This window comes from Macrosteles quadrilineatus, unplaced genomic scaffold (genome assembly GCF_028750875.1).
Source record: "Macrosteles quadrilineatus isolate MER2022 unplaced genomic scaffold, UCM_ALF_1.0 Scaffold_9__3_contigs__length_116548681, whole genome shotgun sequence".
NCBI classification, from domain to species: domain Eukaryota; kingdom Metazoa; phylum Arthropoda; class Insecta; order Hemiptera; family Cicadellidae; genus Macrosteles; species Macrosteles quadrilineatus.
The window spans coordinates 62,063,767-62,080,986 of record NW_026542602.1 but is presented as its reverse complement, the minus strand read 5'-3'; the positions used below and the strand labels follow the sequence as shown (position 1 = coordinate 62,080,986).

Below are 17,220 nucleotides of genomic sequence, written 5' to 3'. Positions count from 1 at the left end.
GGTTGCACAACTGGGTTGACTCAATGTGTGGGAAAATTAAAGCAGATGTTTTGTGACGTCCAACTTCATCAGGTGTGTTTAAAATTGGTTCCTAAAACCTATTTAGCTTGGTTCTAATAGTTCATTGTCTGTAGTGATTAAAACTCTGAAATTGTTACACTTATATTCTTTTGGGATTTACTTTACAAAATAATATTTTGGAGCATTTGACTTTTTTCTGATCTTAGAAAATATAAAAAGGTAGATTTTATCACTAGGGCATAAAGAATCTCATTTCGATCCGATCTCAAGTTTCCAAATGAACGAGGGTTGCATAATTATTTAAGCAAACTAAGTTACAAAACAAAAATATTTTTCATGTAAAGATAACTCCTCAGTACGACTTCCAGCTTGTTTAACATTTTTTTAATGTCAACAAGCACCTGTTTAGGAAGTGATTTGATCGTTTGATTTCTTACACTATAATGAATACATTACAATATCAATAAGTCAAACTATTGACAAGAATGCTACACTAAGCTGCAACAGATTAAAACAATCGACACCTGCGATTGAGCTGAATTTTACTTTCTAAGGATCAAAAAGGCTTTCTACTAGCTAGGGAGTAAAATAGCTGCTTTAGACCTGCAACACATTTATTAAAAACAGCTGTTTTTGCTGCAGTAAGACGAAAAAGTATTATTTTATCAAAATTGTTGTTTGAGTTTGTAGTCGATGGGTTTTTTTAGTAATGTTTAATTTTTTGTGCCTCCTGAACTCAGGCTGTCAAAAGGAAAAGCTTTATTGGTTATTTGCCTTCCTAAATTGGGTGCATATCTAGCTAGTGTAGAATAAAAGTTATTAATAAGAATAAAAAGTATGATTACACATCTTTAGAACTTACAATAATCAAAATCGAACAATATAGAACACAAAAATTAAAAAAGAAAAAAAACACAAGGTGATGAATCGGTAGCTCAGTGGGTCCACAAGACTTCGGGTACAAGGTATGGATGTCGTGGGTTCGGATCCTGGTATTTGCCACTACTTTTTTAACAGTACACTTCACCCTAGTACAAGATCGGCTCACAACTTGCTTTGCGGAATGCGTTTCACGCACACTTCTGTGGCCTAAGTGGAAAGGCAAATACAAGGTAAAAGAGGCCATCAACTTAAAAAAAGATTGTAAGTAAACCTTGTTACTTAACATTTTAATACGGCTAGGACTACCTTCTCAAAACAAGCAACTTCCCCTCCAAAAAACAAGACTAGCCCCAATCCTCTTGCTAATGCTGACTAAAAATAAAAGCGACTAGGTTAGGTGTCTATGAGTCAAATATATGTAAAAAAATACATACACTAATCATTATAGTACAAAAACACATTTGAACTCTAAACTCTTTAATTTCAACAGTAAATTTCATCAAAATCCAATACAACAAACGTAAAAACACTGAGCAAAAATGAATTGAGCAAGTGTCATTGGAAGATAAACTTCTCGTTGCTGAGTCGTCGCTCTAGTCCGTGAATCTTGACAGTGTTAGAGAAGTGTCTCGCGATGTGAGTCTTGGTGCTCTTTGCGCCGACTGTGGGCCACTGCGCCGACGCCGGCAAGTCAGGCCTCACTCTGATGGTCGCCTCGTTACACATCACCTGCAGTCCTGCAGCCCATGTACATCGTTTGTACAATTCAATTCATTTATTTAAGATAACCAGTTTACAATGATAACTCAATTTAGTACAAGCATTTTTATAATCGACTAGTTAATAGACAGACATCTTTATTGTTGACAAGTAGACAAAAAATAGAAATTACAAGGTTCAACACTCTAGAAACACATTTACGAGCAACATTGAAAAAAATACGTCTAAACAAGGATAAAAACAAGAAATGAGTCATCTTCTGAAATTACTACAAAGAGTTTTTGCATGTTAACGACAAGGTTTGTAAGAGATTACCCAAAACACTGTTACTGCTTAGAAAATGAAAATTATAAATACTTAGGGATGGTCAAGTCTCGAAATTTCGGGAAATTTTCGGGAAATTTTAAATCTCGTTACACGAGACAAGATTTCTTTTTGACCGAGATTTTTATCGAGACGAGAATAAAAAAAAATAAAAAAATTTAAAAAATTTAAAACGCCTGCAGAAAGTCAATGCAATACCCGCAATACAGGTGCGTGTTGTAGTTGCGTTTCCTTTGCGAAGGCGTTCTTATTTAATTAATTCTTTAAATGTAAATATTACTTTAATTATTTTAATAATATTACTTAAATAACATTTGAGAAGTTTTGTTAAGTGTAAGCAGTGTGAGGAATGTTTTATTACTATAAAAAGTCAAAACAAGTAACTATTTTATAAAAATTAATATTGCTTTTATTTTATGATTTATTTTATTTTAGGATAAGTTGAACTCTTCCTAACTGATATCACTATGTTTCCTAATCGTAGGCATTTTTAATAAGTTAGGCGTGATTAATAAAAAAATGTTATGCTGATGTTTTTTAATAAAAGATTGTAAATATTCTTGCCTATTGTCATTATTTTTGTATTTAAACAGTCATCTAACAATGTTACAAAATCAGGTAAAAATTTTGAACGTGCATTTCCCGTTGTGTATGAGAAGGGAAATCCCGTCTCGATCTCGTCTCGAAATTTTATGAGAAATAAAAAATCTCGTCTCGTCTCGTCTCGAACTAAAAATCCAATCTCGTCCATCCCTAAGTACAGTAGAGTAAAACTTCAATGGCTGAAAGGGCGCATGCAAAAAAAGTACATTTCAGAACCTTTAGTTTTAATTGTTGAATATTCCACATATTTAATACATAAAAATTCATCTAAGTAATAAATTGTTATGTTAATAAATAGTCTGATATGTATTAACTTATTAAAATCCATTAAAAAATTCAAGGTTCTGTATAATTCAGCCAGAAAACTCAAAAACCTCTAGTTCTTAAAATTTTTGAGTTAGTGAGGTTTCACTGTGTAATACTATTATTATTATGATCTATTGTTAATAATAAAACGGATAATAAATATTTTAAGAACTGTAGGGAGTAGAGACGATTGAGATAGAGTACAAGTATGCTTACGGAAAAGAGATCTTTCAATGAATCCACAATATCCAAATAAATCAAAAGTATTCAAGGCAAATACAAACCAGGGATAGACGGTTTGAGAGTCAACTTTTGAGGGAACACTGAAGATGGTTTGGCACTTAGACTCTTAGGAGTGTGCCACCTGTCGTTGAAATAAGCTTCAGCCTTGCCCTTGGCATCTGTAAAACACAGTATTGATCAGTCCAGTAACGCTTATATTGCAGCATAGCTGTCATATACTCTGTTGTGGACGATCTGAAGATAGTTTTAACATATTCTGTCTGATAAACATAGATGGGGATGAGGGGCGTTTTTAAATAACGTCAGTTTTTTTAGTAAGGACCGTTTTAATGTATAGCTCCGTAGTTTGCTTGTACACCACAACAAGGGGGCTCTTTGCTCTTATCATCATTTGTGAACAGTACAGCAACATTAGCTCTGTAGTTACAAGTACGATTTGGTGTGTGTTTACATTTGTCTAGTTATTAAATCTCCCACCACATGCAAGATAAGTTCAGTCATACGTTTTTTTTAATACGAGAGAAATGTCCAATGCTGACATTCGTCACCAGATGACCGAAGGTTATGGGCCTATTGCAATGAGTAAGGGAGTGTAAAAATGGCTGTGTAAACATTTTTCCTTATGGTCTTATAAGAGTAAGAGTAAATAAAAATGTTCCTCACAGAAAACAAAATTATACTCACTCAATGAAACAGGCGGTTCAATAACGGTTCCTTTAACTGGCTGACAATTGACTGAGTTTTCTTTCAGTTTCTGCAACAATGAAAATAACCTGCTCTAATACCATAGACTAATCAAAAACTCATTTGAAAAACGCAATAGAATAATTTATTAACAAAAATATTTAAAAAATAACAATTTACTTGACAGTTTTAATTTACAAATTCAATTTTAACAAAACAAACAATTTCACACCTGAGAGTTGTTTGAACAGTTTTCTACGGTGTTCTGCTTCGTTTGTAAGGAACACAACTTTCTCGGAGGTAACGGAGGATGGAAGTTACTCAAACTGTCTTCTCTGTGATCATTTGTCCCTTCGTTGTTTTTCTGTCTATCGAAACTCATGTTTTTCAAAACAGACTTCACCTGGAACAAAAAATTTTTTTTTTATTCTTCGTACTTGATTTTTTTTTACAACGGTAATATACCAGTGTGCATATTTTTAGGTGAACGATGAACGTTGAATGAATGATATGATAGTTTTGTGACCGACTAAGATCAGCTGGTTCGTATGCCAGAATTGGTTTTCATAGATCAATGATCAAGGACATCTGGGTCCAGTTTTGAATTATTAAAAAGACGTTGGCTTTTCTCAGGATCGAACGTTCATCTTTCTGATTACCAGGCGAGCACTAGTTAGTCATACACAAATGAATACCAAGAGGATCTAAGATTACCATTTCAACTATAAATCCAAAAAAAGTATGGGTATTGACGATTTCTAAAAAGATACCTTCCTAACTATTGTTTGGGGTAGCAGTATAATGAAAACAATCCTAATCTGTAATGGCAGCATTACTGAAAGCACCACTCACCTGATCCTCAACTCTGAAACTCCTGACTAGAAAGTCTCTTTGAGCCATCAACGCTTGTCTTTCCTTTTCTTCCTCCTCGATGATTGGCACCGGATCAAAGGAATTGCAAGGAGCTTTCTTTTTCTAAATTAAACAAAAAGATACTTAAAAAAACATAAAAAATATTAACACAAATTTCAACCACTTAAAAGTGATTCAATTATTAGGGTTACAGAATTGGAAGCAAATGTTTGAAGTTGTTCCTGAATACTACTATTTATGACAATTGCAAATACCTGAGAAGTCATGAAACTTGATATCAAGGAATTCTTTTCTTATCGAGTTTTATTACTTTCAAAATAGTTATTTAAATCGCCAAGTCAGAGTGAAAAGTGTTTTCTCTGTCGAGATGTACTTGATATCCAGACCATTGTTAAAGATGGTGTTAACCTAGGTAAGTTTCAATACACTCACCACTGGGATCTTTTTTATCTTAGGCTTTGTCAGCGGTGACTCTGGGTTTGGTTGTTTCTCCTTGTTCCCAATGCGCAAGTTGGCTTCACCTCGCAGTTTCATCTGAAATGACCAACTTAACTATAACTTTGCAGTTAAATATAAATCTGTGTCGATATCTAAATTGGTTTAAGTTTCAATGCCTATTACAACAAGATTTTGCTGTATAATATGGCTTCATTAATGGCTGGTAATACGTAATTAAACTCAATCTACTCTGCCAATCACAAGGTCTGTTACCTCAAACTCCTCCCTGTGCAGCCGCCCTGCCTCCTCCCTGGCCCGTGACGCGAACGTTTCCTGGAACAGTGAGCTCTGTGTCTGTGTGAAGAACACCTGGTATTTGGAGTCAGAGGGTGAAGGGTAGATCTGCCTGTAGTTGCCCAAGTGGCTCTCTTCCCACTTGATCTGTGTAGCCAGCGAGTCGAGCGGGTTCCTGCACACACAACGGTGATGAATATATTTTACAACAGTTTGGACCTTCAAAATGTTTGTAAGGTGACATAGGTTCTGGATTAATAAAACAGTATAAAAAATCTGAGGTAAGTTTCAAGACTTTTATTACCAGAAAAATAAACAAATCTCTAAAATAGTTACTTGATTTTATAATGAACCAGCCACTGGTAAACAACAAGGACTGGCTGCGGGAAAGAGTCCTTTGACTTGACACTCAGAATGAGTTTCTTATTCACAAGCTCACAACATAGGTCTAAGTAAATAAGTTGAACCAATAAAGAGGAAGAAATTTGAAAATGTACATGATGAGTAAATGTGAAGGTTTTAATACATTACATTTATTAGTATTTACATTAAATTACATTAGTATTTAGGGCCTAACTAATCATACTTTACTACTAAACTATTCATAGTCAATGTTAGTTATTTCCTATTTATATTAGGTTAGGTGTGCATTTGCATTATCCAGGATCACTCACAACACAACTCATTATAGTGGATAGTCGGGTATCGACTGTCTAGTAGATCTCATCACGTCTTGGCTAGCATAATAGTAAATAAAGGTAAAGTAGACACACACTAATCCGGCACATTCCGTACACTGGCATGGTCGGATTGTTGAAAGTCTTCTAAACACTGCCGTTATTATGAAAGAAGTGGAAATACAGTACTGCTGAAAAAAGAATTCCACCGATGTCTGAATGATCGCTTCAGACGTCCGAACTATTGATCCTGACCTGCAAACGATTGCTATGGACCTCTGAACAATCACTCCCGCGTCGGAACGATCACTACCAACAACTGAACTATCGCACCTGATTCTGCTAATCACTACATAAGTCTGTAAAGATCCCACCCCAACGTCTGCCAATTCGATTGATGGTACCGGACCATCAGACACCGAATTAGCCGACGTTTACTGCAACATTGTACTAACAATGTAAGCAAGCCTAGACTTCCACAGCTTGGGACATTTTATACTCACATATCAGGTAAATGAGCCCTTGTAGCGATAGCTTGCATCAACCTGTCCCTCACCCTTTGTCTGTCTTCCTCCATCACCCGCCTCTTGTCACACCTGGTCAAGTTGAGTATAGTGAAGGTGTCCTTCAACAAACTCTCCTTCACCTCCTTATCCAGCTCCGCATCAGTGTGGTAGCTCGGTGAGTGGTTCACCTGTACACAGCATCGCCATTAGTTAATATATTTGAGTAAATAAGTAAATTTTATTTGACAAGATCAATCCAGACATCTGGTCAACGATCGCCAGTTGGTAATGGTAATGGTAATAGTGCTGCCCAAATCTAGTCGCTGGTTTGATTCCAAGCGAGATAGTTAACAGACCAAGATACCATTGTCATAGGGTTATTAATACTGTATTATATTATATCTATGTAATTTTTTGTATTTACAACGAAGAAAAATAAAGATGCTTTCTATCTACAGGTTGAGGTTTGATAGTAAAAAGACCATGGTTTGGAGCGTTTCTCTTACAAAAACGTAAAACTGCCAGTTGTGTGTCTAGCCTAGAAATAAAAGCACTAGTTATTATCGAAACCAGAAATTTGTAATTTCGAAACAGAAACATAAAAATATCTTTGCAAATCTTGAATTTCTAAACCCAACATGAAACTGTTTTACTTGCCTCGTTAAGGTTGCAAAATTATACAGGTCAATAAAGTTTGTTATGCAGTCAAAACTGAAATAAATTGGACTCCTGGTCCTGACATAGTAATATAAATATTTCACTATTACACTAAAACCTAAAAAAATAAGTTTAATAAACAACAAATAATGAAAAAATTTAACTCTTCACAGACATAATGACATGAATATGAGATAAAAACACTGATTTATTGACCAATATTTGTAGCTAGAATATGTCGCCAGTTTCAGTTTTGAGTTTTCAATCTCGAAACCTGATGATCACACATAACTAAAAAGCATCTGTACAGTTTTTATGATGATGTTAAATTTGATATTACAAGGACAACTTCAAACAAGATGCTGTGGTTTAGGTCTAAAACAGGAATATCTCTATGCTCATGAAAGTTACATTCTTTCAAAACAACTTTAGAACCTTACTTTTAATTGAAAAAAAAAACACTTGCTTACAACATTTCCTTACCTCTAGCAAGTAAGGTTTGAGCTTGTAGTCAAGTATGATGTCAAAGCCGAGGATCTCAAAGCATGCAAAGGTAAAGTCGTGGCAAGGGAAGCAGGCGTGATACGAGTGTTTGAGCGTGGGATGCCCAGCAATCACAGTCTTGATTATGATGTCATCAATACTCGCCCAGATCTGGGAAACGTTGTACTGCTTACGCTCCAACCAGTTGTTCAACGTCGATATACGTCTAGAAAGTAACAGACGTGTAAAAATCTAACACAGACCTTTCAGCCATTCAACAGTCCATTCATTTTCATGTCTTGTTTTGTATTTGAAAGATTCACTATACTTAGTTGCTTTACCTTTGGTTCCACTTTCATCCGAATCACTGTCCATCACACACTACTCTACTTCTTAACCGACAAAACAAAACTTAGATAACACTAACAGACTACACACTTGGCTATTTTGCCAGAACGACAGACAAGTGAGACTGTCCCGCCCGGGCAGACTCCGAGTCTGCAGAGCTACCAACCTAACGTTAACACGATTAAAAATTCCGATTTTCTAACAAATTTTCCTATTGTGTATGTAAAATTTGTATAAAATCAGATATGCGGGAGTTTATCTACTGAGAGCGTGAGTGGACATCAGAATGTGGAAGAGTTGGAAGGTCTGCTAACATGACTTGTGGTTGAGTGAGTTAAATTTACTGAAATTGCAGATTAAATGTGGAATCCAAATGTCAATGTAGAAATCTAGGTTGTATGAAATTTACTCACTTTCTTTATATTTTAACCCATTGAAATTATTTCTAGGAGTTTGACACTTACTGTTACTGAATACCCTGTATATGCTTATGTATATGAGAAGAGAAGCCAGAGTTTTTGAAAATACCCCAAGTGAGACTATTGAGCATTTTAGTTGTTTTTTAAATGATCAAACACAACTTTTCCCTTTCCTCACAACAAAAACTGCATTTAAAACTTCAGTCCTTTTCAAGTGTTACCTTTTACTGCCAGCCTCCTCGTCCACAACGTAGGTCCTGCTGTGTTTGTTGACCGAGTAGTTGGTCAGATGCATGTACATGTTAGTGATGTTGTGAGGTGCTGGGTCACAATATCTGCTGGTGGCAAACCTGCAACGAAACCAGTGGGAGAACGATTATATTTTTTAAGAGCCATGACACTCAAACAGCCCAGAAGCTCATAATGAAATATTTAGAAGTTGAGCCGATATAGTGCTCGCTTTCAAATCTGAATGTGCTATCCGTCAATGGGCTGTCAATTAATGATACTATCTAGCACTAGAGAACTTGTTTTTAATTCCTCTAGGTTCAAATCTATAATTGTTTTCCACTTTACTTCAGGATAGGTCTACAGGGGGTCAAGGTATCCATTGGTGAATGGTGGGATTTGAACCCAGGACCAAGGGAACCAATGTCCCACGCTCTACCCAGGCCAGCTCGCTACCCGACTTTAGATGGTAATAAGACCAGGGTTTGGACTATTCCCTTACAAAAAAAATGCCAAAGGTGTAAATATACAAAAAAAAAAGAAAACAAAAAAGAAATTGAGCTACCATCAAAAGATGACACAACAGGACATGAATAGGGAGCCTAGAGCACCAAAGATTTGCTATTATGTGATAACTAATTAGTAAACAAATGAATTTGTATCTCTGTTTGAACATCTGATTTGATAAAAACATTATTCTTTTACAAATTGTAATCCATTAGGATGCATTGATATCAAGAGGCAGAACTCAAGGCTTTAACTTGTGGCAAAATGTATTAATTTATTTATTCAACACTTTTAAAGCCAACCTACCTTGCAAGTCCGTCATTGTATACGTAAATTCTCAGAGGATCCACAGAAGAAATAAGTGTGTAAACTCTCATGTCGAACTTGAAACCATCGACTAGGAACGGCTGGAAATGAAAACTTTTGTAAAATAAATATACACTCCTTAACTAAAGTATAACGGGAACGACGCAACTACAGGAGTCAATTGGTAGTCGAAGCTGACTTAACGTATATATAACTTAAGGATAAATAAAACCTTCAAACATCTTCGTTTAGCCAAATTGTATCAATTCCATGAAGAAGAATCATAATATTTTTCTTGTAAACAACAAAATCTTTTGAAATTAAATTTCACAACTAACTGGAGGGACACAAAATATTCCTTCAACGTTAACATAAAGTTCACCTAAGACCTTCTTACCTTTGATATGTACACTTGACAAATCATCCTCTCAAAAGGCTTGACGTCTTTCAAGTTGCGTGTTAGAAAGATGCCTCGTCCTCGACAGCCTAAGTCAGGCTTCAAGATGAAGGTTTTGTTGCGATGTGATCTAGAATACTGCAATACTTCTCCTAGGCTGAAACCACGAGTCAATCCAAGTTGAAAATTAGGTAAGAAAGAGATGAGAATTAGTAAAGCAAAGTCATTATACAGGGTGAGGCATTGAGACCCCATTTTTTGTCACATGATAGTATTGCAACAATGAATGAACAGCTGTGCTTATAACCTAAATCAAACTATGCTATTTTAGTAAACATGGTGGTATGGGGTTATTAAAGCTGTGATTTTGATGTGGAAACCTATTTTAAGAATAGTGATTCCTTTGCATACACTCAGAGATTGCTTGGACCACATTCCATTGTTGGAAGATAGGGTGCTGTTTCAGATTGAAAAACGATAGCAACAGGATAAACTTATTTAGTACAGTATAACAGATTAAATTATCCAATAATCTAGGCATAGGCCTAGATTATTTGATAATTTAACGGAGGGAAGCCGTAAAACTATTTGTACACCAGCAAATGTGGAAAGAGTACTAGTTGCAGTAGATTGAAGTCCAAAGAGGTTTGCAAGAGGACCTTCGTTGTTGTAAACTATCAAATAAAGGTAAATATGTATAGGTTTATGAATACAGGTTTATGAACCCACAACTAACCAAGTGCGAAGTGAGTTTAATCAGGTTTGTTTTGACTTCTTGTATTCTCGAGGAAGCACTAACAGTAGACTAAAATAGTATAATAAAATGTTTCTTATTTGAAAACACTACGAAGAATTTAACAATGCAGGAATTTAAAAATTAATGAGAAAGTGAGTGAGATATCAAAATGACTTACCATTTCCGAGCTAATTAACAAATAACAAATATTTAACTAATATAAGCCTACACTAGCATGATCTAGCCTACATATTAAATCCATTACTGTGCATATCTACAGAACTGTACAACACAAGCACAAACAATTATGTAGCTTTCTAAGCATGAAGACTATTTTCTAAACGATCCTTAAATTTCAAAATTAGATTGCAAAAGCATGGCTATTTTTTAAATCAGTATTTGGATTAGAAAAATATAATAGTTTCTTGAGTGAAAAATCCATTGCCTAGGATTGTCGATCATTTAATATTTTTACCTAACTGCAAACTTAAACAAGGCAACACAGCTATTTCATTCAGTGATTTAAACAAATCTAAAACTGCTCAAAGTCCTCTTTTATACCTAATGAATATAACCAGTCTTATATCTTCTTAGCCATCATAAAGTGAGCAGAATTTTGATTAAAATTAAAAAAAACTGATGAATAACAATATGAATATTTAATAAAATATGACGAGGAATAGGCTAGCATTATTTTTGTATGTCTTTCCTTCACATCGTAGGACTTTTTATCCATAATTGTAAAAACCGATTATGTTTATATCTTTCTGTTAATCACAATCAAACTAAAAATTAACAGCTGGTGCAATATGAAATGGGTTGCAAAGGGTGAGAGCTAAATTTACAAAATGTAAAAGATTAGAAAATGTGCAATAAATCTGAAAATCTAAATAAAATATAATTCTGGACCTACAAAAACTTACTCAGAAGGAAGACACCAAGTTTTGGGAAAGAAGTTATATTCTTTTGGAAAGAATTTGAGCATGCGATTAAGATTTCGTGCGAGCAGATCTTTGCGACAAATTTCGGACATTCCAGGAAAATGATTTACTTTCTGAAAAAATCAGTAGCTGTACAGATATTGTTGAAGTTTTCAAAATATGATATTCACTAAACAAAAACTAATTTTAACAACTATTTCAATTTTAAAATATGAATTTGTTGAAATTACTTTCAACAGGGAAATTGTCAAATAAAAAAAAAACATTATGATGGAAGATATTTTTTTAATATTCCAAGTTACGACCGTGTATTAAATATGTGTAGGTTTCTTTCATCTACAAAAAAAAAAAAAAAAATGTGTTTGGTGTTAAATTAATTTATTTTGTATGTAAGCAACAAATAGTTTATGATCGACAGCAATATACAATATGTTTGTGTGTAGATGAAATGGCAGGTGGTTGTGTTATATGATTTCTTGTGCTGTTTGTTGATGATTTTGTTTCCAAGCAGGATTCTACGCATTATTCCACAAGTGCAGTTACTTTGCACAATGATTTCAATTTGATAATACTACAAGGATTTGTGTAATGGTTTGTAGTTTTTACAAAACTAACATGGAATAAACGTGTACCTATGACTTAATATAGAACCTTGTGTAAATTTTACTACGTTTGGTCCTATTGGTGCCACAATTTACAAGCTTAAAGCTGGATTTACGAATCTGAATACTGATATATGTCTCTTCCTTTACAAGTCAAAAATGTAGCCTATGTTATCATTATTTCACTAACTTCTATTACATTGGTGTTGTCACATCAGGTGTAGCAAATACAACTTAAAACTTAGAACTAGTAAATTTAAGCTTGTCAAACTATTTATCAACGAAACGTTACAGTAGGTTTATATCCCAAAGGAAAGTTAAACAGTCAAAATGGCAGGACACTTAGATATACAATAGGATAAAAAGAACTATTCCAATCTGTGGACCCTAACTATAGGTCGGCCAATTAGAAAACGACCTCCTCCAGCATTGGTTTAGCATTAGCGCGCAGGTCGTTTTCTAAGCGGCCGAACTATAGTATAAGTATAAAAATTCATTCTAGTCCATGATATATAAGAAACAAAGTTGTTATTTCTTGGGTTTCTGCAACAGTGATTGGTTTTGCTAAAAATTACCCAGTGTCTCTTTTACCCTTCTACAAATATTTGTATGAATAACCTGGAATCTCCTCATTTCCTTAGCTCGTTCAACTGATATGAAGCTGTCAGTCCACATAAGGTTCCATAGGTCTCGTTCTCCTACTTCCCTCATGCCCAGGCTAGATGCAATCCTTCGTATAATGTCGTACTTGCAGTAGGATGTGCATATTGTGGCTCTGAAACATATGTTAGGTAATCATTCCTTTATTGAACTAGTAATAGGCAATTCTGTATTACAGTAGAGTGTCGGTTATCCGAAACAATTGAGACAGAGGGATGTTCGGATAGTAAATTGATCGGATGGTCACACATCAACGTAAAATGGTCGTATTTCTTTGTTAAGCGTAATTAGAATCCCTTAATCTTGGCGTAAAGTGTATAATTTGAGCTACAGTAGACTCCCTCTTATCTGGACTCCTTGGGACCGAGGCCGGTCCGGATAACGGGTTTTCCGGTTAAACCGACGTCCCCAAAAACTCGTTAAAACTTACTTTTTACTGTGATATTCAACTTAAATTTAGGAGAGCATTGTATTTAGACACGTGATCACTGGTCCCAAATCTTTCCCACGAGAACAGTCGTTTCAGTACTGCCCACTTCCTGCCGATCTAGTCCGGTTAAACCAATGTGCTGTTAAATTTTTTTCCGGTTAAGGAGATGTCATTTCCGCCGAGTGTCGTCCAGTTAAACCGATGTCCGGTTAAAAGGTGTCCGGATAAGAGGGAGACTACTGTAGGCCTACAAACAACATTTGTGATCATTGTAAACTTTAATTTACTGCAATTCTACCAAGATTGTCAGCACAGGTAATGATATCGCCAAGATCTTTGGTATATCTGACCACATCACCATGATTGTCTCTACATAGAGCAATAAACTGTCATAAAAAATGGCCACAAAAAATTGCATTCCAATACGTTGTTTATGTTTGATAAAGCATAAACAAGTTAATAAAGCATACTTTAATGCATTGCACATAAGCTAAGCGTTAAGCATAGTAGGCCTATACTATGCTAGTATAATGTGCAGGCTTCTATCCTCACTGTCTAGCACAGGCAATAGCTTTGTCTGCACTGTTTTTTTATGTCAGTAATTGTCGAGTTCCCAACACCAAACTCACAAGCTAAGCTTGAACCACTTGCACCGTTTTTCAGCCGATTTATATTTTAAGTTTGTCAGATTACTAAGTACAACATGTTGCATTTTTCCTGATTTCTATTGCCTACTGAAAATCAAGCAAGCCAAAAACGCTACATACTTGAAACAACCACCACTGATGTTACTGTCACATTTGAGGTTAAATATATACGTGTAGGGCCTCTGTAAAACATTAGGCCTACAACACAATCAACGTTTTGCTGAGTTTTACACAATAACCCTACAGTTCACATAAATAATTCTGATTTTAAAAGTCTTAAAATTCTTTGACAAGATATGAAGGTCCCTTAAATAACAGCACTGTCATTTTTCTGTCACAGACACATATTTCAATAGAACTGATCACCTTAAATAATACCATTATAATACTGTACGGTATACAAAAATATAAAATATCGCACACATAAACCCTTAAAAGACAAATTGGCTTATGAACAGCTTTTTAGACATACTTTTTCTTCTTCCTTTTTTTCCTCTGCGCCACAGCACTCGGACATTTGCTCGACGCCGCTGACTTTTTGGGCTTGAGTTTGTTTTCCTCATCATGTCCAAGGAGGTTGGGACTTTTGATCTTATTTAGAGTCACATAAATTTCTGTAATGAAACAAAACAAGTTAAATATTACAAAATTAGTTTAAATAAACTCACAGTATTGCTTCAATTTCATGAGCTAGACGCTTTGTTTAGGAATATTCGATGAATGGACATAGCAACCAGTAGACGATTCACTAAAAACCTCATCTGGTATTCAGATAGGCACTACGAGCCTGGTAACACTTCTCACACTTCATCATAACTAGACCGAGTTTGCCAAGACCTACAGGGCTCACTACATTTTTCGCCATTCATTTCTAGTACGATGTTGACTGCAATTCGATCTAGGTAGACCTAATTATTTTTAGCTAGAAAGGCCGTTCTGAGCTTGCGACCAGCAGTCCCAGTTGCCCACACCCTCCATCATGATCCCACAAGCCAATTCAACCGAGAGTACCATGAGTGATGAGTGACCTTTAGGCAAAGCATATTTTAACCGTGTAAAAATGTTAGGAGACTTTAACTTAGGCCTATTAGAATGAATCATCTTAACTTACCATTTTCCCTGCTAGTGCTGATATTGCTGTAGCATTGTAAAGACCCGGAAACTGGAGTAGCCTGGCTGGAGGAGCTGTACGAGTATGACTCTTGTAGGAAGCTGGGCGAGGTGCAAGTAGAAGCGGTAGTAGACTGCTGGCTCGAGCTGGTTGTTTCATCACAAGTTGACTCCGTACTCATTGTACCTCTCCATATTAACTCTCCATCAAATCTTAAACAAATCACGTAGGCTAACTTATAATCAACAAGTTTCAGTGTGGAAAAGATGATCTGAAAAGTTCAGTAGAAACTTGATCAACCATAACCCTTTTAACCGTCTCTTTGTTAAATCCGTCACCTTGCCACAGCACTTAATGTGTGCACAGCACAGCAGAAAGTGAATACACCATTGTGGTTGAACTTGACTGTCCGTGGTTACCGTGATTACCTTGAGCTTAATGACCAGGGTTGAATTTTTTCCAAAACCTTTTAAATCTATGTTAACCTACTTAATGTAAGTTACAGGGTTATAACGGGATGTTTGTCTATTCCCTTAACCATCACGCTCCTAGTCCTGAGAGAGGTTCTAAACTTACTGAAGCATAAGTTATATACAGGTAATTTAAAGCACGACGATGCACGAAATATGCTTGTCAAATTAATTTGCCATAAGTTAAGTAAGTAGCCTACATTAAATTTTATATCACACATAAAAATTATAAAATTATTTATGCTTGGAATAAGCCTATTCTAGGAATGTAACTTACCGTAATTTACTTAAATAAGTTAGCTAGGACCTATTTAGGTGCAGTTAACAGCTACTCAGAAGGTGCATTCCAAATACTAGTTGAATACTAAGTAGGCTACTGTAACTTCTGTTTAACTCCTATTTGTTGTGCTATAGCTCAAATTGTCTATGATTAGGGGAAATGATAAGTTCGGCCTATTTCATAAAATAAGACATGAGAGGATGGGTAATAGTTTTCAGTAGGTTTTAGTCCTGTTCTATCAATTTGCAGAAATTTAACCTCGAGTACCATGTATAATAAAGGTAAACCGTAACAGAACATAAGTGCTCATTAGGCCTAGACTTTGCCTATCTTGAATACGATGAGTACTTAATAATTCCTAATCAGGCCAATTGGATTAGTTTCCTGCCTCTTGTTTTCCTAATCTGTTTTATGAACATTCGATAGTAGCACAATGTTTAAAAAGTTATGTACATTTTGCTTAACTTATAGTTTATTATTGTTAACTTGGCAGACTAAGCTTTCAGATAGAACAAGGATAGGATTATATTTCCATAAAACATTTCCATATCAACTTACCAAAATTGTATTCTGTGTTTGTACAACTAAAAAACTTGGATGGATTACGATTTCTGTATACAATAATAAATTAAATATTTTAGAAAGAAAATAAAATTATCATTCGGTTTGAATTTGTTTGTTTGGGTTTGGGCCTGGGCCATGACAAATCCAACCAAACCCAAACAAGCCCCAGCTGATCGATCAAACAATCGTGCAGGTTAGACAGACCAAAAGAAAAGTTAAAGTAAGAAAGTTTCAACTAAAGAGTACATACACTTACTACTGTATATAAACTTGCTTTCTTGTAAAACGACCTAATCAACTCATAATTTACCATAGCACAAATTATTTAATATGGAGACGCCACAGGATGCACAACCATAATCTCATTCCTAAAACGGACGTAATACATAGACTTTAAAATTTTGATTCACATCTTACAAAACCCAAATAGGCACAAATAATATCGAAGTATACATTAACTGTCCACTTCCTTTATTATTTATCGTAATTTATGAGCCACAACACCAACAGATTAGGTCTATTATAATTGTAAATCCGTTGATTTCGCTCACCCACTAAATCTAAGATTGTTATCTGTATTATTTTTACCCAGAGACATTCAGGAAATATCTGAATATTTTACTATTATTTTTTTAATACATCAATTTATGAAAAAACTTTTTATTAGTATTAGAAAACTATGAAAATGAAACTGTTAAAGATTTTATTTTGGGGAACTTTATTCTCCAATCTAGTGACTCGAACATTTTAAAGATTTGCTTAGAAACAATCTGAAGTAAATAGAAAATTTAACGTAGATATCAATTGGCTCACTAGTGGTACAAATCAAAGAGTGGACTCTATTTTAGTTGTTAACCCATTGC

The 17,220-nt window shown here is 35.0% G+C and overlaps 1 protein-coding gene across 2 annotated transcripts; it reads right to left on the bottom strand.

Annotated features, from left to right (window-relative positions):
• Window positions 1–1,375: 1,375 nt before the first annotated feature.
• LOC129002933 (tubulin polyglutamylase TTLL13-like) lies at window positions 1,376–15,250 on the bottom strand. Of its 2 annotated transcripts, XM_054431064.1 has the most exons (16): window positions 15,044–15,250; window positions 14,405–14,546; window positions 12,814–12,970; window positions 11,576–11,706; window positions 9,917–10,073; window positions 9,520–9,620; window positions 8,700–8,828; window positions 7,712–7,937; window positions 6,569–6,759; window positions 5,368–5,563; window positions 5,089–5,190; window positions 4,636–4,758; window positions 4,016–4,186; window positions 3,784–3,853; window positions 3,141–3,257; window positions 1,376–1,640 (listed from the first exon to the last, which is right to left on the bottom strand). In XM_054431064.1, the coding sequence occupies exons 1-16, from the start codon at window positions 15,222–15,224 to the stop codon at window positions 1,459–1,461; spliced, it is 2,376 nt and encodes a 791-aa protein (XP_054287039.1). In that variant the 5' UTR covers window positions 15,225–15,250; the 3' UTR covers window positions 1,376–1,458. The 2 variants fall into 2 exon arrangements, with proteins under 2 accessions (XP_054287039.1, XP_054287040.1); XM_054431065.1 differs by lacking the exons at window positions 11,576–11,706; window positions 12,814–12,970.
• Window positions 15,251–17,220: the final 1,970 nt, after the last annotated feature.